This window comes from Fonsecaea pedrosoi (assembly GCF_000835455.1).
Source record: "Fonsecaea pedrosoi CBS 271.37 unplaced genomic scaffold supercont1.1, whole genome shotgun sequence".
Classification (NCBI taxonomy): Eukaryota; Fungi; Ascomycota; class Eurotiomycetes; order Chaetothyriales; family Herpotrichiellaceae; genus Fonsecaea; species Fonsecaea pedrosoi.
This window is the reverse complement of record NW_013550615.1, coordinates 2,299,352-2,319,930: the sequence shown is the minus strand read 5'-3', so window position 1 is coordinate 2,319,930 and position 20,579 is coordinate 2,299,352. Positions and strand designations below refer to the sequence as shown.

Genomic DNA, 20,579 nt, shown 5'->3' with positions numbered 1-20,579 from the left:
AGCCCAAAGGGGAGGTATATGGTATATAGGGATACCACGCGGTCTGAGGTGGACATTTCATCCAGTACCAGCATCGGATCTTTGTCCCAAGTTGAAGTCCTGACCCGACCTCTACCAACAATGTCTGTCATCAAACGAGCCTTGAGGGTGATTGAGCTTCCTGAGGAAGAACAGGGTAATCGCTGGAGCAATGAGGACATCCGTCCCGTGCCTCCTGAGCGCCAGACCTGGGGTATGGAAATGCGTCGATGCCAGCTGTGTGTCCATGCCACGTTGCTAAGTCTTCATGTCCAGGTCCACTCCAGTTCGTCGAACTGTGGTTCCTCGTCAACCTGAACATCAGCACCTATCAAACCGGTTCCTCACTGATCGCGACGGGCATGACTTACTGGCAAGCCATCATCGTCATCTTGGTTGGAAATGCCCTCGCCAGTACCTTTGCAGTTCTCAACTCGGTTTCGGGAGCTGCCAGCCACTTGGGCTTTCCCATCGTCTCGCGAAGTGTCTGGGGTTCGTGCTTCTGCCGCTCGACCGCTTAACACACGTATCACTGACCTCTTGCCCGTGCAGGTATGTGGGGGGCATACTTCCCCGTCCTCAACCGCATCCTGACATCCATCACCTGGTACGGCGTCCAAGCCGTCATTGGCGGCAAGATGATCTATGTCTGCCTGCGCTCCATCTGGCTGGACCTCGACGAGCGCATTCCCAACAAAATCCCCTTGTCGCAGGGCATCACTTCGGCCCAATTTCTGGGGTACTTCCTCTTCAACTTGCTGTGCTGCATCTTCATCTGGTTCCGACCCGGCCAACTCCGGCCGTATTTCCACATTGGCTCGGTCGTGGTGGGCATCACACTGTTCGTCCTGCTCGGCTGGGCCGTGGGAACCAGCAAAGGGTACGGTAGCGTGTTCAACTCCAAGACCACCATCTCGTCGACCGAGTTGGGGTGGCAGATGGCCGCGGGTGTCATGTCGGTCATTGGAAGTATTGCCTCGGGAATCTTGAACCAGAACGACTTCACCCGATTTGCAAAGCGACCCAGCCACGTCACCTACACGCAGGCCTTTTCGTTCATGCTCACAAGTTCCGTCATGGCCATCGTGGGTGTGGTGGTGACTGCAGCGACACAGAACCGTGAGTGCCTTTACGGGATTGCCATGAAAGACCCCAGCCAGGCTAACATTGTTCTTATAGAATACGGCAACGGGACACCTCTCTGGGACCCCTCGACGTTGTTCGTGGCGATCCAGGACAAACATGGCTCTCGCGGCCGGGCTGCCGCCTTCTTCCTCGGCGTCGTCTTTATCGTGTCGCAGCTGTCGATCAACGTCGTTGGCAACGTGCTGGCCGGTGGCCTCGATGTCGCCAGCGTTTTCCCGCAATACATCAACCTGCGCCGCGGGGCGTACATCCTCGCCGTTCTCAGCGTGGCCCCCGTGCCGTGGAAGCAATTGGCCTCGGGCTCGACGTGAGTTCTTGGTTGTTGCCACCACATGTCCACTCTCTAACGATTTGGCACTACAGGTTCTTGTCCGTGCTCTCGGCCTATGCGGTTTTCCTCGGCCCCATGATCGGCTTGCTGTGCGTGCACTATTGGATCATCCAACGGCGCCTGTTCCACATCCCAGACCTGTACGAGGGTTCGAAGAAGTCGGTGTACTGGTACAAGTACGGGATCAACTGGCGCACCTGCGTATCGTGGGTCTGCGCCGTCGTGCCCAGCATGCCCGGTTTCGTGCACGCCGTCAACCCGTCACTCAAGGTCGGGACCGGCGCCACTCGCATCTTCTCGCTGTCCTTTGTCCTGGGCTTTGTCATTGGTAAGTCTCGCTGTCTGTATAGCCGTCCGAACCTTTGGCTGATTTGTGGGGTTTTTAATAGCATCCGTCCTGTCCTACGTGCTCCACTGGATTTTCCCCTATGAATATCCCCAGACCACCCTCCTCGAGTCGCTTATCGATGGTCAAGAGGACGAGAATGCCGGCTCGGAGACGAGTGGCAAGAACGTCGAGACGGTGCTTGTCACAGAGTCCAAGGCTACTTCTGACAAGGCCACCTCTGAGGCTTGAGGGATGGAAATCTACCTGAACTGGTGAAGAAAGGGATGGTGGAGAGAGAAGGGCTTTGAGAGACTGAAAAAATCCGACCAAGCCAAATTCGACCGGATAGGGTAGTCGGGGGTAATAGACTGAAAGACGCGACGACAAGATACAAATGATGTACATTTGCAATTCATGTGTACAAGTAATAATACAAGCAATGTGATGGATCGACCAAGGACTGCCCCTTCCTGACAAAAAAACCCCCTTTCCTTGGACTCGGACTCTATCGACAGACTAGGGTGTTTGAGCTGTCCTGGCACTTTGAACCATCTTCACGAAACGGCCATAAATACTTGTGAAACCAACATCTGGCACCGGATTATTCTGTCATCGTATTGATAGAGAAACACAACCCGTGTTCAAGTTAATAGTCGCCACGTCTCTACAAGTATTCGTCCATGTCGATGCATGGTGAGCAAAACACAACGTGTTCTTCGACGCACATGGACTACGAGGAGTAGAGACGAGACGAGACCAATTCCATGTCCATGTCCATGTCCAATTCCGCTCTGGCTTCCACGTGGATTCTAATCTCAAGTAAGCCCCCAGACCCATACCGAACTGGGGCGTATCTAGTTGTAAAACTCGGTCTTTGGACAGATATCAAATGTGGACGAGTACTCTTAGCGACTAGCAAGTCCCAAGTCCCAAGTACAGGTGAAATGGGCCGCAGCGATATTTCCACAGATAAGCGACTTGTGCAGTGTGTAGATATGTAGTCGAGTGATGCTAGTATCTATCTATTCTTTGTAGGTACCGAGTATCTAACTATTACAAACCTTCACACAGAGCCCACTACCGAGTACATCCCACTACTGCCCACTACACCCCAGTCCAGCCAAACCCAGCAAGACCCAAACCCAAAACCCAAACCCAAAACTCAGACCCAGACCCAGCGATACCGTAGCACAACCCAGGCTGGTTTCTCCGTCCTTATCAGACCCAATCGGGCCTGTATGTATGTATGTCTTTATCTATGCAATGCACACCTGCATTCAACATTACATGGACATGTATCGAGGGGACTTATCAGCCTCGCCCAACCCGCGATATCGGCCTACAAGTAAGTATACTTCCAAGTACAAGTACGTCTCTTTCTTTAGTGAAAAGTTTCTCAAAGCTCCGTAGATAACCGCACCCGCGATTCTGGAATGCGTGGGCGAGGCGTGCATTGCCGCGAACACGTTACACTTTTGCACTTGGGACATGAGATATGAGATGTGAGATGTGAGATATGATACTTCCAGACTGCAGACTCGACACCTAACTCAACTCAGCTCAACCCTCCACAAACAGGTAGCTGGTTACAAGGAGGTCTCCTGCCTGCTCGCCACCGGTACCTGTGCGCAGACGCAGATGCCCGACTCACGCCAACTGTCTTGTGATCGGGGCTGATACAGGGTAAGTCGGGGATTTAATCACGAGACAGACAGACAGACAGACAGTCATCCAGTCCAGTGCTCATCACTTCTTTCGCCGAGGAGTTGCGGAATGAGACAAGTCGCACAGCGAGCAAGCACGGTGGCACGCCACAGGAACTGCCTGCGAAGTGTGACACAGGTGGTATGCTCGTTTGTTTCGTTTCGTCAACGACAACTCACCAGCTCAAGGTTGTCAGATGTATTACGAAGGGTGTTGCTATGCCCAGAGCGTTTACTTGACACGATTGGATGAATGAGTGGCTAGCTATGTACTCGGGACGAGGTACCTTCCTTAGCTATGCGATGCTATGCGACACCATGCTATGCTTTGTACCTAAAGTGCAGTACACACACATACACACACACACACACACAATTAAATCAAACGACAATCTGTCTGTTCGTGCAACCCACCCGTCGATTGAAACGGCTTGCAACTCCCGAAAGCAAATCGATCCTCGTCGTCTATAACCGCGAACTCTCTGCTCCCAACAGCCCATTCTCCTTCAACCACTGCACCACCTCGGGCCCCACGCGCGCTTTAAACGCCGCGTTCCGCGCAATGTTGTCCCTCACGACGGCGACCGGATGCGCCATCTCGGGCAGGTCCTTCTCCGCGAAGAAGCGGGCAATGTCGGCATCGAGCGCGAGGCTGTCGAGGCCCGAGAGGGCGTTGTCGACGAACCACTCAAAGACGATGCTGTTGATCCGCAGCCGCGCGTAGACGGCGTCCCAGTTCTCCTTGACGTACTCCCACAGGGCCTCGGCGCAGGGCCCGTTGCCCACGGCCATGCCGACAAAGTGGATGTTTTGCAGCGTGACGTGGTCTTCGGTCCGGAATGTCATGTCGAGGTAGTCGCGCGTCAGGGCAGGGAGGTTCGTTCGCCCCAGCGCGGCGATGCAGAGTTCGCGGCCATCGATGGTCTCGTTGCGGAAGTACTCGGCCTTGACGGCCCGGTATGCTTCTTCCCCGCCTCGGGCGACGGAGACGTTGAAGATGGGCGTTTGGAGGTTGCGGTTGATGGCGTCCTTGTCGCCGTTCCGCCACAGGGAGAAGCGCCGCTGGACTTCACCAATGACCTCGTCGTCGTCGGCGAAAGCGGCGAGCTGGATCAAAGTCTTCTCCAGCTCGCCCTTGACGTAGCTGTCCGCACATCCGGTCCAGGTGATTTCAGACTTGACTCCCGCCATCAGGCGTCGGATGTGAGCCTTGAGAACATTGACGACTTGCGGGTCGTCAGACACGGAGGAGACAACCGCGACCGCAGCCTTTCGTATCTGTGACCACACGAAGCAATCTTTCTCGTGCCGGAGCTCGCTCATCACCGACAGTAGCTCTCCCGCAGGTCTCACCCCGGCGAAAACCAACGACGTGATATCCGTGATAATCCCGACTTTGTCGGCGGAGGACATCCCTGACGAGAGGTGCGTCAGCGACAGAAGATGGTTATGGGGATAGTCAGTGCGATAGAAGCCGGCGTGATCCTTGTTGAGTTTTGCCAGAGAGAGGTTCTGCTTGATAATGCCTGACTCCGTCGTGAGGGTATGATCTGCGGTGGACAAAGTCTCCCCCTCCAGTCCCAGAGGGACGTGCCAGCACGTAGTCCTCTGCTGCACGCCGTGCCTGGGAAAGGGCTTTTGATTCAGGTGAAGTCCATCAGCAGTCGGCGCTGCGGTGACAATGGGAAATCCGGCTTCATGGATCCACGAATCCATGATGTTCGCCACATCTACTCCCGACGCCGCGGACAGAGCTGTCCAGAGGTCGTTGGAGGTGGCGTTCTGGTACATGCGGCTTTTGAGGTAAGCGGCGATGCCGTTCAGGAAGGCGTCCTGGCCGATGTGCGCGGCCAGCATGCGGATCACGGCGCTGCCCTTGCAGTATGTAATGCTGTCGAACATCTGGTGCACTTGAGAGCTGCCTTGGATTTGTGACTCGATGGGATGTGTCGAATTCAGAGAGTCCAGCGTGAATGCTTCTTCCAGTGCTTCGCCCTGTGTCGTGGTCAAACAATGAACAACAGAACCATCCCCATAGACGGGAAAACTTACCACAAATTGACCCCAGATATTCCAATCTATATTACATTGTTTGATTAGTCCAAAAAGTCAACAAGGTGAAAATAAGAAGTTCTCCTTACCAGGATGAAGATGGTCCACGGCAAGGTAGCCTGCCCAGGTCGCAAAGCCCTCGTTCAACCACAATTCATTCCAGCCGCTCATGGTGACCAGATTGCCGAACCACTGATGAGCCAGTTCGTGTGCAATGACATACGAGGCCTTGGACATGAGCCGGTTGTCCGAGGTGGCCGGATCAAACAGGATCTTGGTCGGCTTGTAGGTGATCAAGCCCCAATTCTCCATGGCGCCGCCGATGAACTCGTGGACGACGAGCTGGTCGCACTTGGGGAGGGGGTAGTCGACGCCAAAGCTCTCGCTGAAGAAGTCGAGGGCGTCGCAGGCATCCCGGAGTGCAAAGTGGGCGTATTGGGTCAGTCCCTTGGTCGTGTAGATCCTCACGGGAAGCCTCGTGCCCGCGTGTTCTCGCTTTGTCAGGGCTTCGATGTATTCAAAGTCACCTACGGCCCAGCACAGTAGCTGATGGGCCCCTTCAGCACTGAATCCAGATATCTTGGGAGGGTTACTTCACTCACGTAGGTGCTCATGATGGGCGTCTTCTCGAAACGCACTGCCTTCAAGCCGGTTTGAGCTCCCTCGAGTAGTCGCGTCGACTTCTCAGGCATGTTGCTTAGCGCCGTCAACTCTGCGGGGATCTCCAGTTCAAGCTCAAAGGTCGCTTTCAAGTGCGGCTCGTCGAAACAAGGAAAGGCCTTGCGTGCATCGCAGGGCTCAAAGTGGGTGGTTAATTGCCAGTGATACTTGCCGACCTTGACACCCGCGGCGCTGGTATCTGACTCTGGCTCATATCTGGCACGACAAAAGCCGACCATGGAATGATCGATGCTCCCTTTGAATGAGACATCCAATCTCAAGGGTCCCTTTGGGATGGTTTCCTTGAATGATATGCGAGCCTGCTGAGACTTTTCACCCAGGACTATTGACGTCGCCGAGTATGTCGCTGGGTGACTATCGGTCATTGTGTCAATGTCAAAATCAGTCGGCAGACTTACAGGAAGATTTATTGAGGTCATTGAACGACACCTCAGCGCGAGATATCTCGAGGGCGCGGGCATTGATGACGACGTGGTTTGCAGGATCCGTTGCTTCCGCATCGATCACCACCCGCCCTTCGTAGGTCCATTCTCCCCCGAATTCTATATTGAAGATTCGGATATTATAGTTGAGGGGCTTGACACTGTCAAGTTCTTTTTATCAGAGACCATGTACACCGAAGTAGCGTGCAAGAAGTTGATACGTACCCCTGAGATAGAAGGCTGAGTGGCTTGGATGCATCCTGTTCGGACAACATCGTCGCCCTTGCACCAAAAGGAAAAGAAACGTCCCAAGGTACAAATCCGATACACAAAAAGGGACTACAAGATACAGACCGGCGGATTTACTTGGGCCCCGTTGTTAAACCTTCTCCCATGACCTGAATCGGCCACGAATGCCGTCTTAAAGCCCATGGTAAAGTCCTAGTATTAGGGTTTGAGGCCATGTGTTTTGGACAGTCATATCAACTTGTAACAAACCATCCTAAGAGCGGCTGAGGGGCGCGGGAGTTGTTTCTATGACCTGATAGTAAGAAGACAGGGTCCTGCGAGTCCTGGTTGCCGGGATAAGATTCATTGCTAATGCAAGCTGCCCGTCGACCCAAGCGAAGCATTGCCGAAACTCTGGTCGCCGCCGCCACAATCTGGATTCCGGAGAACAACGCGATAAGTATCGACCAATGAAGCCAAAGACAGAGGGTCCTCCTCGTCGCCGAAGCCTTCCCTTTCCCAATTTAACTCCTCCCAGGGACCCAAAATCATTCTTTCTTTCCATTCACTCTGAAGAAATCCCCATACCCAATGCCCCCCCGACATCAATGGCTCAAGCGCGCCGTTCAGCCCCGAAGGCGCGGACGCGTACCTTTACAGGCTGCTTGACGTGTCGGACGCGCAAAGTGAAATGTGATTTACATCGTCCAAGCTGTAACAACTGCGTCCGGCTGGGTCTGCAATGTCGGGGTTATCAAGTCCAGCTCCAGTGGCTGCCCGTCTGGGATCCGGAACAGCCTGACTCGACGTCGCCAGGCAACTCGACGACCGAGGGAGCAGCAGCGGGGGGAGAAGGGCGCCGCACTCGAACAGAGATCTTTGATGGTACGTGTTAGATGGCCTGGAACATAATCCCCGTGTCCATCTAGCTAAGATTGCTTCTCCTGTCAGCCCATTCGAGGTCTCGCTTCTCCGAAGACTTGGTTCGGCATCTCTCAACCGGCCAAAACCCACAACAGCACCTCGACCAAGTCCTCGACCGCCTCGATGAACAGGTCAAGGAGTCCAAGAACTCGCGGGTCGATAAGAAAGGCTGGCAAATCTCCAAGGGCCCCTTTTCTGTCTTGCAACTCGTCCCCGCCCTCGTCCCCGTCTCCGTCTCCGTCGCTGAAAATGTCGAAGCTCTAGAGCAGTCGGAGATGACCATTCAACTGCCAGAGTCCATGTCTTCTCTCGACGGCGATCGCGAAGCAGCGACAGCATGTCTGGACGGCATTGACTGGTCGTTGTCCGTGTCGGACAACAGTGTGGGATCTCAAGCACTATTTGCCGAAACCCCTACTGGAGCAAGTTACAATTATTCTTTCACCAACGCCGCCTACACGCCGCTGATTGAAGGTAAGGAAGGATCTTCCTATCAGGTCGTTGAAACCGTGCCCGTGGCTCAAATGCAGCAAACAGGTACAAATATACCGGGCACCAGCACACCCTTTCAAGATGACATCCAGCTTTCTCAGCCACGATTTACGGGCATCGCGACATATGGACACCCTGCTGCCTCGTCCCTGTCCAATGGATCGCCCTACGTGCCCTCGAATGTCCGATTCCTGCTATCTCACTACATGAACCATGTCATATCCTCTCTTTCTGGGTTACCGCACAACGAAGCCCCCTGGAAAAGTATCCACGTGCCCTACGCCATGACCGCGTATGGCGAACTGGATATCATGGGCCAGTCGGGCTTCGCCAGGGTGTCGCTCCTGTACAGTCTCCTGTCGTTGACCTGCTACCACCTCGCGACTCTCTACAAGCCTGCCGCCACGGTGAGCGGCCCGGACACGATGCAGCTCCTGTCGTCCGACGACCAGGCGACGAACTTGCAATACTGGAACTCGCAAGGCCTCAAGTTTCGGGAGATTGCGCGGACCGCCTTTCGCAAATGTTTGCAAGCAATGTCCACCGAGCAACCAGAACAGATCAAATACAAAGAGCTCTTTGTGAGCGCCATGAACCTGATCTGTACCGGGGTGAGTCTACGCCTCTGTCCTGCATTTATGTTCCAAGCCTCTAGGAGAGACTCGAGAGCTAATAGTTGTGGAAAATAGATCGTCAGTGGTGATCCGTGGGACTCGCGACTTTTCATCCTCCAATGCGAAGAGATTGTCAACAAGATCGGTCGGAAGAAGGAGGCCTTTTCCAAGAAAGCACTCCAACTACATCGAATATTCGCCTACATCAGGGTGATTGAAAAGACCACCTTCGTCCAGACGCGGGACCAGTACCTCGTCACGCTGGGCAAGAAGCCCATGCTCGCCAACGAGGTCGAGCTCGTCAAGAAGATCCCCGAGGACAGTTTCCCTTACTCGACGACCCTCGCGTCCAACTACGAGACGTGGTCGGACCTGGGACTGAGCGGGCCCGAGGAGGAATCCTTCAACGACTTCTACGGCATGCCGGCGTCGATCCTGAAGCTGATCGCCCGGACGAACAACATGGTCGCCCAGGTCGACCCGCCGCAGCACCACGGCACGTCGCAGCCTTACATGCCTGCGAGCCTGGTCGACGCGGCCGCGGCCCTGGAGCGAGACATCTGCAACTGGGAGACACCACAACGGCCCGCCGAGAGCGGCGACAACAACAACAACAGCAACAGCAACAACAACAACCCGTTTGACCTGCTGAGCTGCAGCTCTGCCGAGAGCATGCCGGACCCTTCGCAGACGATGAAATCCAACATCGCGACGGCCATGCACCACGCACTGATGGTCTACTTCTTCCGGTTCGTGCGCGGCACCAACCCCATCATCCTGCAGCACTACGTCGAGAGCATCCTCAGCAACCTCGAAATGCACCACGAGAGCAAACAGTGCTTCTTCCCCGGCGTGCGGCTGGGCGTCACCGTGTGGCCCAGCTTCATCGCCGCGTGTGAGGCGCTGGGCGACAGTCTTCGTCGCCGAGCCATCCTCTGCATGAGGCACGCGGCCTGGGCCGGGTTCCAGAACGCCGAGGCTGCAGAGATGGTGGCGAAGGAAGTGTGGCGGCGACGCGATGCGGGAGAGTTGCACGTCTCGTGGAGCACCGTCCTGCGGGAGTCGCAGACCATTCTGCTCCTGACGTGACAGTCTCGCTGGCCGATACACACTATCAAGGTAGTGTGATACTCGACGAGAATGCCATCATCACAGACGACATCGCGCCTGACAGTCACAAGTCGCCTTGTCCAAGTAACCAGTCCGGGTCCCAAGGTCGACTCCTGCGTTTTCAGTGGGTTTGACCGCGACGGCGAAAGCGATACGTCAAGGACTCGGTCCGTGTTCAACTTCAAGTTGTCTCGGGGGTCATAAAAAGCAGAGCCACAGAAACAAATCAATTTCATGGTTTCCCCCTAGCCAATAAAACCAGGGATTGACGGCAATGCTTTCTCTATCAACCCGGTACGAGAGTCGAGATGACGGCGACGAGGACGATGACGGTGACAGCAGCCGGGTATCAATCATTCCAAGGAACGGTCGTCAAGACAGCGTACCTCGACACATCAGTCGTAGGGCCACGGGCCCCTATCATCAAATGGTTCCAGGCAGTCTCCAACTGTCTTGTTCTCGTGATTGTGCCTTGGTGCGTGGTTTTATGGTCACTCCTTTTTCAAGGAGAGAGATACCTCTGTCAAGAACGAGGTGCACGCAACTTTCATTCAACTTGGACCATTTTACTCGGATTTCTGGATTATAGCCTTCCGGCGATTACAGACGCTGCTCGGTCCAATCGGTCCCAAAGATAAGGCCGAGACCCGTCAACAAGATCGACAAGATGAATAAAGCCATGCGAAGATATACTCCGAAATGTGCCACCAGGTCGCCATTTCACTCAGGAAAGAAAGGGGAAAGGGAGCGAGGCCGTCGCAATAGGGCCGTGACAGAGCATCGAGAAAGCTCACCCAGAAGGCTGGCTGGCGACCCGAGTCGAGCATCGAGATATTTCGTTCGTAGAGAGCGGTATCTATCTACCTATCTACCAAGGCAACAACCATCTCCTGCGAGAGCGACTCGAATTGGTACAAGTCAAATTCATTTCAGTTTCAGTTCATGGTCTTCTCGTACTCCGTACCAAGTAGGTTTCCTCTTTAAGTCTCGGGTAAGTAATCTTTAAGTGAGCTTGTTCATTCATTCCCTTTTATAGGGAGTACTCGAGAGGGGGGGGACTACCTAGGCGATTCTCATCCCAATCCGTCCCGCTGGCGAGATCCAGGAGGCACCCGTCTTTGTGTCTTTGTGTCCTCTTGTGATTACAGTATACCTTCCTTATCCTGCCCTTTCATGATCAAGCGCCGAGATAATAGGAATAGTAGGAACCCAATTCAGAGGCTAGCTAGCTCCGCCCCAACAACATGTAGCATGTAACATGTCAAGAGGATCTCTTCTTGTGTCGCGTCAGAGGGTGAGATGCCCACACCACGAGCAAAGTGTCTTGTTGGTTTCGTGCTATGTACTCGGTCGGCTCTTGGTATGGATACGCACAAGTTACTTTGGTAATGTTGAGCCAAGCTCCTCGAGACAAACTCAGCCGCAATTTGACCCACTGCCAGGCAAACTTGGCCGAAGTTCGAAACTCCCCGGGCAAGGGGGCTGAAGCTCTGCTGGGAGGTGACAAGGCAACCATTCAGTATTTTGCTATAAGAGCATCTTGCGGCCTTTTGAGAAGATGTCGATACTCCGATACTCCCCTACATAGGTACCTACTAGGTAAGCAGGTCGCTCATAGGTCGCTGCTGACCAGCAAAATCCCGTCATGGAGTCTTCAACCCTCAGATCCCCTCAGGAGGCTAAGCCAGTTCCCCCCTATACCCTGCCTGAACGAAAATGCCGGGCTCGACACAACCAACTTGTCCCTGGCACTCTCTGTTCAGTATGCGAGGCACTGGATGTGAATGCCCTCCTCGCCCCAGCGACAGAGGATGTCGCAGGAGAACTGCGTCCTGGAGTCCACCTCGGCACCCTCTCCCACCTCCGCGACTGTGCCAGCCACTGTCCCTTCTGCAGCCTGATCGTCGATCAAACCCCCCCAGTCATCTCCCCCGAGGCGGTCAAGCCCGAGCACTTCGAGTACAAGGAGCACTCCCATCGGGTCCCCGCGCCGATTGACCACTGGAGATACGGGACTGACACGCTTGGGCCCGACGACGTGATCGTCAGCCTGAGAAGCTTCCGCGGCGACATGGAACATCTCCAGGACTTGCCCATGATGGCCTGGAAAGACTACCTCGACGAGCCTACCGCCACGTGGCTCGAGATTCTCGTTCACAGCGGTGGACAGGCCTTCGGAAACCCCGACGAGGGCATGGCGATTACGTGCCAAAAGCGCCTTGTTCCGTGTTTGGGAGACCGGGTGCGAGCACCGCTGGGGGGACGAACCGTTGCTCCGCAAGTCGAGTACTCTGAGTTGAGGTCCTGGCTCGATTCGTGCTTGCAGAACCATGAAGAGTGCTTGTTGCGCGAGTTCAAGTCCAGCGCAGCTCCAGAGAAGCATTTCTGGTTGATCGACACCGTTGAGAGGAAAATTGTCCTCGCCGATCAGAATGCAGAGTATGCAACCCTCAGCTACGTTTGGGGCGATGCTCAACCCAAGTATATATCCTTGAAAGAGATTGCCCCGTCAAACGGGGGAAACCAGAAGCCCGGTGCAGATCTCCCTCGGGACCTCCCCTCGACCATCTCAGACGCGATCGAATTCTGCTGCGGGCTAGGTATTCCCTTCCTGTGGGTTGACTCTCTCTGTATCGACCAGGACGATCAAGACATGAAAGATTTCCTCATCGACAGGATGCACACGATCTACATGAACGCCAAAGTCACCATCATCGCCGCGGCCGGGGACGACGCGAATGCTGGACTCCCCGGTGTCCGCCCTGGAACCCGTACGGACGACCGACCAACTGTGCGCCTCCAGGGCATAGAGTTTACAACAAACCACCTCCCTGCAAAGCAGTTGATCACACGGTCAGCCTGGTGGACTCGGGCGTGGACGTTCCAGGAAGGCTGGCTGTCGCCGCGATGCTTCATCTTCACGGCCGAAGAGGTGCTCTTCTGCTGCACGCGCTGGACTAGTCGTGAGTCGCTGCGCTCGTGCCGTCCTCACATCCGCAACGGGCTGGCCACGCGGGTTTTCCAGACCCACGAGCTCGGCTTCCCCGCCGGAGTCGGCCAGATTCTCGAGGAGCCGCGGATCTCGAGCCTCTTCAACAACGTCATGCGGCTGTACCATCGCCGCCGCCTCAGTCTGGAGAGCGACAAGATCCGCGCCGTCCAGGGCTGCATCAACACCATCGCCGAGAGCCACGGCATCTCCGGCTGGCACGGCATGCCCATGCAATGGGGCTGTATCGCGGGCGCCCTCATGTGGCGACACTTGCAGCTGGCGAAGCGCACGAACCTCGCGTTTCCCAGTTACTCCTGGGCCAGCTGGGACGCCGAGCCCGTCTACTTCCGCGAATTCGACGTCTTCCAAGCCGACTTTGCGCGGATCGAGGAGCTCGAACCCATACCCGGCCTCCCCCCTACATTCTCACCCGGGGCTGGCGGCTGCCCACCACTCTCCTTCACGGGAGAGGTTGCGTTATTGCACATCAAACCCAGCAGCGGAGATGCATGGTCTCTCGACGAACAACGACATGTCGAATCAGCCCCGGGGCTCTTTGCCGATTGTTATCCCGCCGAAGCGGCGTCAGGCGGAAAGCTCCAGTCCTCCGGACCACGCGAGTTTCTCGGCATCGCCAGGGGTTTCCACCGCCTCAGCAACCAGGTCCTGGTCATGACGATGATGATCAAGCGCAAGGAAGGGTATGTGGTTCGAAGCACGGTGCTCTGCGTGACGGACCGGGTGTGGAGCACGGCAGACCGTTGGCGCGAGACGCTGGTCTTGCTCTGAACTGGCTGAATGGTCATTGATATGTAACATACTCGACCAAGCCCCGAATAGCTCTGTGTCGTTCAGAAGATAGTAAGGTAAAATGCTCTTATCCTTGCTACCTACGTAGCTAGGATTCCTAGGAGATGGCGCCGGAGTCATCAGTTTCATGTTGAAGTTCTTGCCATAGAATCTCAAGTCCCGGGGTTGTGCGGATCTCTTCGTCGGTCCATCCGGCAGCATGGAATACCTCCAGCCCATTGTCGAAGAAACAGGGCTCAGCTTCATTTGAATCTAGGAAATTGACCAGGCTGAAATAATTCGCACGATAGCTGAAATCGCTGGGTGCTTGGAATAAACCGATAAAGTCGTTGAGACGTCCTTTTAGAGTCCGCGTAGGATACACGCACCATGACAGCCTCCGGAACGTGTAAAAGAGGTTTTCCCCCGAGCTTACCGCTCCTGCATTGCGTAGGAGGCTGCTGATGCTATCGACAGGGACACTGAAGGCGTTTGTGACGATATCCCAAACGCTCCATCTGAACAAAATCAAAGGCGAAGACATCGTTCGTGCTCGGCCTTCCTGCCACATGAAAATGTCGACGCAACGCATAACACTGGCGTTGGGATCAACGCCGGCTTTCAGCAGCGCCGTCAGCACCTCCGTCATAACGTCTGTCAACCTTGGGGGTTGGTATTTCCATGCAAGTTTGAACAGGACAACTGACCATAGGGGCGGCGGGTTGACTACAACATCCCAGTGGCACGTCTTGTTGGGGTCAGCTCCGCGTTGAAGTAGAAGTAGGGCGTTCCGGAAAGAAAGATCATCTTCATATCCATGCTGATCAATGGTAGTCCACATTTCAAGTAACTCGGTGAGATAATCCCGGTCTTCTGCGAGCCCTCCTTCAGTAAGCTTCTTCAACACGTACTGAGGGGGACAGAATTTAATGAAGGTCTTGATGTAGTCTAGGTCGTTGCGGGAGTTTCGACTTGAAAGGCTGAACGGTCCACTGTCCAAGTCCTCCAAATTCCACCAACGCCAGTGGGAGAGTTTCTTAAAGACGTCTTCCAGCTCCGAGAAGAATTCGGAGGCTGCATCAGACTTCATTTGCGACAGATAATAGGGCCACATCTGGTCCACAGTCACCGTGGGCGACTCCGGCGGAGAAAGAAAATGTAGGATGAGAGCTGAGCTGAGATACCGCTCAACTAGCTCTTCTTCCGTACACAGCCGAGCTTGCAGCAATCCTTGGCCAGTAGGGGTACGCAGAAATTCGGCAGCTGTCCTGTGCACGAAGTCAACGGTTGTTGTCATCTCCAAGCGATAGTATTGCAACAAACGCTGAAGAACTTGAGGCTGTTGCTTCAGGGCGCTCTGTTCAAGCCGTGTCTTCCGCACTTCTAATTCTTTTTCGAGAAAGTGATCAGGGGGCTTGTATGACACCTCCAGGAACCCAGCACAACACACGGCAATTCTTTTTTCTGTTTTGTTGTGATCCACCTCCATCTCAAATTGTTCCATCCCCCAGGTGGCTGTTGACTTGGAGAAGTGGGCGCGCAGATGGTCGTCAGCCATGATGGTCATTTGGAAGAGGTTCTGTTGCCCGAAACACTGGATGATTTTCAGATAAAGAGCAGCTTCCTTGGCGTATATTGGATAATCGTCTGCCATCCTTTTCCACATGTGTGCGTAGAGGTCAAAGATCTCGGACGGCAGCTGGTCAAGACGTTCCATTAAGGTTTCCCAGTTGTCCTCGTTCTTGATGCCGCGTAACAATGATTTGACAACAAGAGTGACCCAAAGGAACACACCATCAGCCCTTACAACGACCTCATCCACAAGTTGAGACGCCTGCATTGAGCTTGTACCACCAAGGTGACTGGTCAACGGACTCCCGGTGAGGTTATCTTCGATATAACTTCTGATGTCTGTTTCTGTGAGATCCTGCATGATAATCTTCGGGCATCCTTGATATAGTGCATCCAGACTGGTCTGTGGTCGACTGGAGATGCACAGCTTTGTGCGGTTTTGATCCTTCAAGACATCTTGTATGGCCCTGATAGCCGTAGTCCCGTCAACATCGTCTCGGAATTCGTCGAGCCCATCAAGAAAGAAACAGAAGCGTTGATCCACGGCCTGTACAATCAGTTGTAGGAGACGAAGGAGCTGCTTACTGGTCCATATGGTGGGCAGCGCTGGGACGTGAGGCTGGACAATATCGTACCACACCCGGAGTGCCTTTTGCTGGTCGATAGCCTTGAGGAGTTGATATATCAAAGAGCGTAGAAGACCGACGCGGCTTTTCTGCAACTCCACACCGGCTTCCCAGAAGAAGAAAGATAGCACAATCGTTGATTGGCCTGAAGATTCCAGTGCACCCAGCGTCCTGCCATCTTGCACGAGAAAGTTCATGAATGTGGATTTGCCACTGCCGGGCTTACCCAGTACCCAATGCAACGGTTGGTCATTTTGTAACCACTTGGGAAAATCGTGCCAACGTTGCTGTGTATCATCGCGTCTCTCGAATATCCATTCGAACGTCTTCTCATGAACATCTTTGATAGTGTCTTGTCGCAGATTAATCTCCGGAAAATGAAGGCTTTCCATAAACTTGTCAAACCCGGCCTTGTGATGTTGAATGCCCACAAGTTTGTCTAGTTTCTCGTCGACAGCATGAATACGGGTTCTGGTGACAATATGCTCCTCAGTGACGTGAGCTCTTGTCTGGCCGCCCATTGATGAGACAAGCTGCTCCACAGTCGTGGTACCCTCTGCGATCCTTCGCGCAATCTTCTCTTGCCTATCGTCTAACTTCTTCAAGATTTCTCCATTGTCGCGAATGGTGACACTCAGTCTTTCGCTGTGAAAGAGTCATTAGTGGTGAGCTTCCATTCGGTTTTAGATCTTGTGGCAGACCTCAAATGTACAAGGATCTTGGTGTTCAGAACCTGAACAAGTCCTTCAAGCCTCCCTTTTAGCCCATCGATGCGGGTAGCTCGCCATTTCAGGGTCAGTGTTTTCTTAACTGCGACTCTCCGGCCTGCCCCAGGAGCACTTTTGAGATGGTTGAGCTCTTTACCGAGAGACTCTGCCGCATCGTGGACCTTCTTGCCAACTTCGACCAGCCCAGTGTCACTTCTGGACAGTTGAGAGACCGTCTGAGCCTTGCCAAGAGCAGCGGAGGTTTGGGACAGTTGATCACAGATGTAACTCAAGTTTTCAATGTCAATGGTCGCACCATACTTGTAGAACTGGCTGCATATCTCCACTGCCTTGACCGATGAGTCTACCACTTGAAGGATATTGCATACGAGACTTAGCGTGGCCACAGCCTCCATGGCGCCGAAGCGATGTAGGACAACTGTGCGGCTGAAGCAGAAGACGGACTCTAGCGATATTTCCTGGGACGGGAACGGCAGGCTGCTGTTTCGCTAGACAGTCTGGATGTACATAAAGAGATGTTCGGTCGATTGTTGCGATATGAAACATTCAAAGGACGTCAGAGGGTCGAGGATATGACTTGGTTGTTGCGATACAACAACATGAGATCGGAAAGACCTGCCCTTGTGCCTAGAACAATTGCTGCCCATTCGCCAACTCTTTGCATAAGCGACGTGCATGCGCCTTGGCACTTCACAAGGCAGACTCGGAGCAGTAGAACCAATATGGTGAGGCTGTGATCTACCAAGCATTGCCTTGCGCTTTGACTGCTGGGCAAAAGATTCAAGCCAGTATATAAATCTCTCAAGATAGGAATAGGATCGGAAACAGACACTTTTCACTGATTCGAAGTGTCCTGGAACGCCACGAACGAGGTACACGGCTGAGAGACTGTCGGGTGTAACGAGTTCTAAGATGAAGCCTGTTTGGCCAGATCGAGAACCAGGCGCATCCACTTGGAACATTCCTGTTCGCGGTGGAACAAAATTCAACTCCCAGTCAGTTTCTTCTGCCAGTGCCGTTCTGCCCACCACAACGTGGAAGCGACCAACCATCTCGGCGTTCGGCCAGCCGTCCTGGTGCCGATGGACGCCTTCGAGATGTTGCATGAAGCTTTGTACGTTGCCAAAGATAGGTGTCGTTGCCTTTGCCACGTCCCTCGTCTTTGCCGCAGGATTGTTCCCTTTGCCCGATTTCGTACTGCCGTTCGCTCCAGACATACCTGCCCCTGATATGTCCAGCCATCCTCGATACATGCCCTCCGCGCAGCAAAAGATGCACCCGAAACTCCCGAAACTTCCGTCCCTACCAGACGGTGTATCGCCAAGTGGCATTCCCTTCAAAGACACATGGCATCTGGCCAGGAACGTCCAACGATACCTTACACCCCCACCATCCGAAACACGAATTCTAGGATCAAAGACTCTCTCAGGCTTTCCTTTCTTCTTTTTGTCATTGGAGGTGTTGACAGTGTGATAAACAGGTCCCTCAAAACTGCACTTCTCGCAGCGCCAGTATGCGGTCATTCCAGACAAGCCGTGAGGACGGTTGGCAATGGTGAACGCCTTGCGCTCCATGCCGGCTTGAAGTCGAAATGCTCCCTTGCAAAAACCGAGGAGGTTTTGGTAAGACGGAAGGATGATGGGCATGGAATTTATCAGGGGAGCGAGCAAGGGAACAGTCGACGAAGGCACGGTATGAACCAAAGGGGCACGACCAGGAACGAGCAAAGGAGATATCGGAGCCACGGTTTGAGAATGGGATGGGATTGGGGGCTGCGGGAGAGGTCCGGTGGGTGGTGGTGTTCGAGCTGGCTCAATTGAAATGGGCGCAGAGACGGACGAGCGGGACCGCAATTCTCGCCATACCGTTGAAATGTCTGTTTGAGAACGAAATGGTCGTTGAGAGAGGATTTTTCGATTTACTTTCTTTCCAACACCAAGTGATCTCGGTTCTCGCGCTGGCGGCCTGCTATTTTCTTGCAGGTATTGCACATGCCCAAAGCTGCTGTGGGTGGAAGATCGCGCTCTCAAGGAATGAGAGGTAGAAACCTGTTTTTCTGGAGTCGTTGGGTGGTACATATCGTAAATGGTACTATTGCTGAACTGCCTACCATCCCCTCGGGCAGCATAGTCATCGTAGTCATCTGGGCCAAAGCGAACTCTAGAACCCTGAGTTTGACGATCGCTAGGTGGTTGAGAGAGATCAGGTAACGAAGGTGTGTGGCTGTTTCTCCCAGTCGAGATATATGAGTCTCGATCAATTTCTTGTGCACTTGTTGGAGGGTTCAATACAGGCTGGCCACCGGGTGCAGGGAACATCAAGAGGATGTTGTCATCCGATGGCAGAACCTGGGATGACCTTCGTCGCAGACTCCTGTCATCGGCTTCGTCAATCCTGTGAACTCCCATAGACGGTACGTTTACATGAAATCTGGCGGCGGCTGGCCGATAAACGGTCTTGGACTTAGAATGTGGATAGTTCTCTTGAGAGCCACCAGAACTAGTCGACATTGTACGTTCTCCAGATGGATGATGTGACAAGGACGACACGCGAAGCTGACCAAGCTGCTCCGCCAAAGCGTCAGGAGTCCCTGGAGCTGGAAAGGCGATAGATGAGTGGGTGCTGTGGCTGCTTGAATAGCCCAGCGATGGAGATAGAGGAGGCATCAAGCCAGAGGATGACGAATAAGACAACGTTTGAGGGTAGAATGCCTGCGCTTTCATAGCATCCGAAAGTCGCTGAGACAGTTGACCCAGACAAACACCAGCATTGACTCGGCAATCGTCTGACGCAGTCTGGAGGGCAACAAAGTCAAGTTCGATCCCGTCCATGTACACTGTCCTCAAGGTGATGATCAGGGACATTTGTAAATTGATCAAGACATCTTTCAGCTGTTCTCGTGCTTGTATGTCACCGCAGGCATAAGGCTCCCCGAATCGTTTGAGATCATGTTCATAGTGGCCACGGACAATAACAGGCCCCAGGGCAAGAGATTCCAGGAGGTCTCGGGTTGCGTCTTCTGGTAATTGCGTGCCATTGTTCTTCGTTCTTTGGTCACGAATGCGCTGTACCAGTTTCGTGGCGTCGTCGAAAGCGGTGATGACTAGTAGCTGAGGTTAGAGACGGCGTCTCCCCAAGGGGTAGAAAAGACGTACCAGCTCGAACGAGTAATGAGATATCCATCTGAGCCTGAATACTCTCATACGAGGGACCTGAGCAAATGCTGGCTGGAGTGGGTTAGGATGTCAACTCATGGCGCAAGTGCCTGCGCGGACATTTGCTACTACAGCGCAATACCTTCGAGGAGCGCGTCACCAAGACGGAGACTTTAAGAGAAGGGTGCAGAAGCAATGAGCGAAACAGAAAACAGTCCACAGCCAGGGTCAAGTTCATTACCACTTTGCGGTTGATCAGGCGCAGGCGTGTTTGATGGCCTCCCATGGTAGCCTTACCATTCGACAACGCAGTGTTGCCTCCAGGCAATGTTGAGCAGCCGGGGCAGTGATTGTAACGGTTGCAAAGAGCCAATTCGAAGCCAGGAAGGGGGTTCTGGTTGAGCCATGCGGGAGAAGAGGCGTGGATCAAATGCCAGGACTGGAATCGGCCTGCATTAGCGGACGTTGCGAATGAGCAGGGAAATTCAGAAGAAATGTGTGGTCGAATCGAAGCTGTGATTGAAGTCGGGGGCCACGATGGCAAAGTTGTGGAGGGATGTCAGGCACCCACTTAAGGGTTTCGTGGATCCCACTGCCCAGGGCTCAGCCTAGCAAGAACCTGTAGTCAGGCGGGGGACCTGCCGCTTACCGAGAACAGGCGGATAGGG

At 54.0% G+C, this 20,579-nt stretch overlaps 6 protein-coding genes across 6 annotated transcripts; 3 read left to right on the top strand and 3 right to left on the bottom strand.

The window, feature by feature from the left end:
- Window positions 1–120: 120 nt before the first annotated feature.
- Window positions 121–2,072, top strand: Z517_00836 (uncharacterized protein; the record flags this gene model as incomplete). Its single annotated transcript, XM_013433800.1, has 6 exons — window positions 121–232; window positions 295–510; window positions 571–1,137; window positions 1,198–1,471; window positions 1,528–1,823; window positions 1,885–2,072. The coding sequence occupies 6 exons, from the start codon at window positions 121–123 to the stop codon at window positions 2,070–2,072; spliced, it is 1,653 nt and encodes a 550-aa protein (XP_013289254.1).
- A 1,919-nt stretch (window positions 2,073–3,991) lies between these two features.
- Z517_00835 (uncharacterized protein) lies at window positions 3,992–6,940 on the bottom strand (the record flags this gene model as incomplete). Its single annotated transcript, XM_013433799.1, has 6 exons — window positions 3,992–5,521; window positions 5,579–5,604; window positions 5,668–6,124; window positions 6,181–6,605; window positions 6,658–6,852; window positions 6,907–6,940. 6 exons carry the CDS (start codon window positions 6,938–6,940, stop codon window positions 3,992–3,994), a joined length of 2,667 nt encoding a protein of 888 aa, XP_013289253.1.
- Window positions 6,941–7,517: 577 nt separating this feature from the next.
- Window positions 7,518–10,028, top strand: Z517_00834 (uncharacterized protein; the record flags this gene model as incomplete). Its single annotated transcript, XM_013433798.1, has 3 exons — window positions 7,518–7,794; window positions 7,861–8,936; window positions 9,015–10,028. 3 exons carry the CDS (start codon window positions 7,518–7,520, stop codon window positions 10,026–10,028), a joined length of 2,367 nt encoding a protein of 788 aa, XP_013289252.1.
- Window positions 10,029–11,694: 1,666 nt separating this feature from the next.
- Window positions 11,695–13,830, top strand: Z517_00833 (uncharacterized protein; the record flags this gene model as incomplete). Its single annotated transcript, XM_013433797.1, has 1 exon — window positions 11,695–13,830. The coding sequence occupies one exon, from the start codon at window positions 11,695–11,697 to the stop codon at window positions 13,828–13,830; it is 2,136 nt and encodes a 711-aa protein (XP_013289251.1).
- Window positions 13,831–13,948: 118 nt separating this feature from the next.
- Z517_00832 (uncharacterized protein) lies at window positions 13,949–17,151 on the bottom strand (the record flags this gene model as incomplete). The annotated part of the gene is made up of 2 exons (XM_013433796.1): window positions 13,949–16,673; window positions 16,730–17,151. The coding sequence occupies 2 exons, from the start codon at window positions 17,149–17,151 to the stop codon at window positions 13,949–13,951; spliced, it is 3,147 nt and encodes a 1,048-aa protein (XP_013289250.1).
- Window positions 17,152–17,244: 93 nt separating this feature from the next.
- On the bottom strand, window positions 17,245–19,939 carry Z517_00831 (uncharacterized protein; the record flags this gene model as incomplete). The annotated part of the gene is made up of 2 exons (XM_013433795.1): window positions 17,245–19,859; window positions 19,912–19,939. 2 exons carry the CDS (start codon window positions 19,937–19,939, stop codon window positions 17,245–17,247), a joined length of 2,643 nt encoding a protein of 880 aa, XP_013289249.1.
- Between the last annotated feature and the right edge of the window lie 640 nt (window positions 19,940–20,579).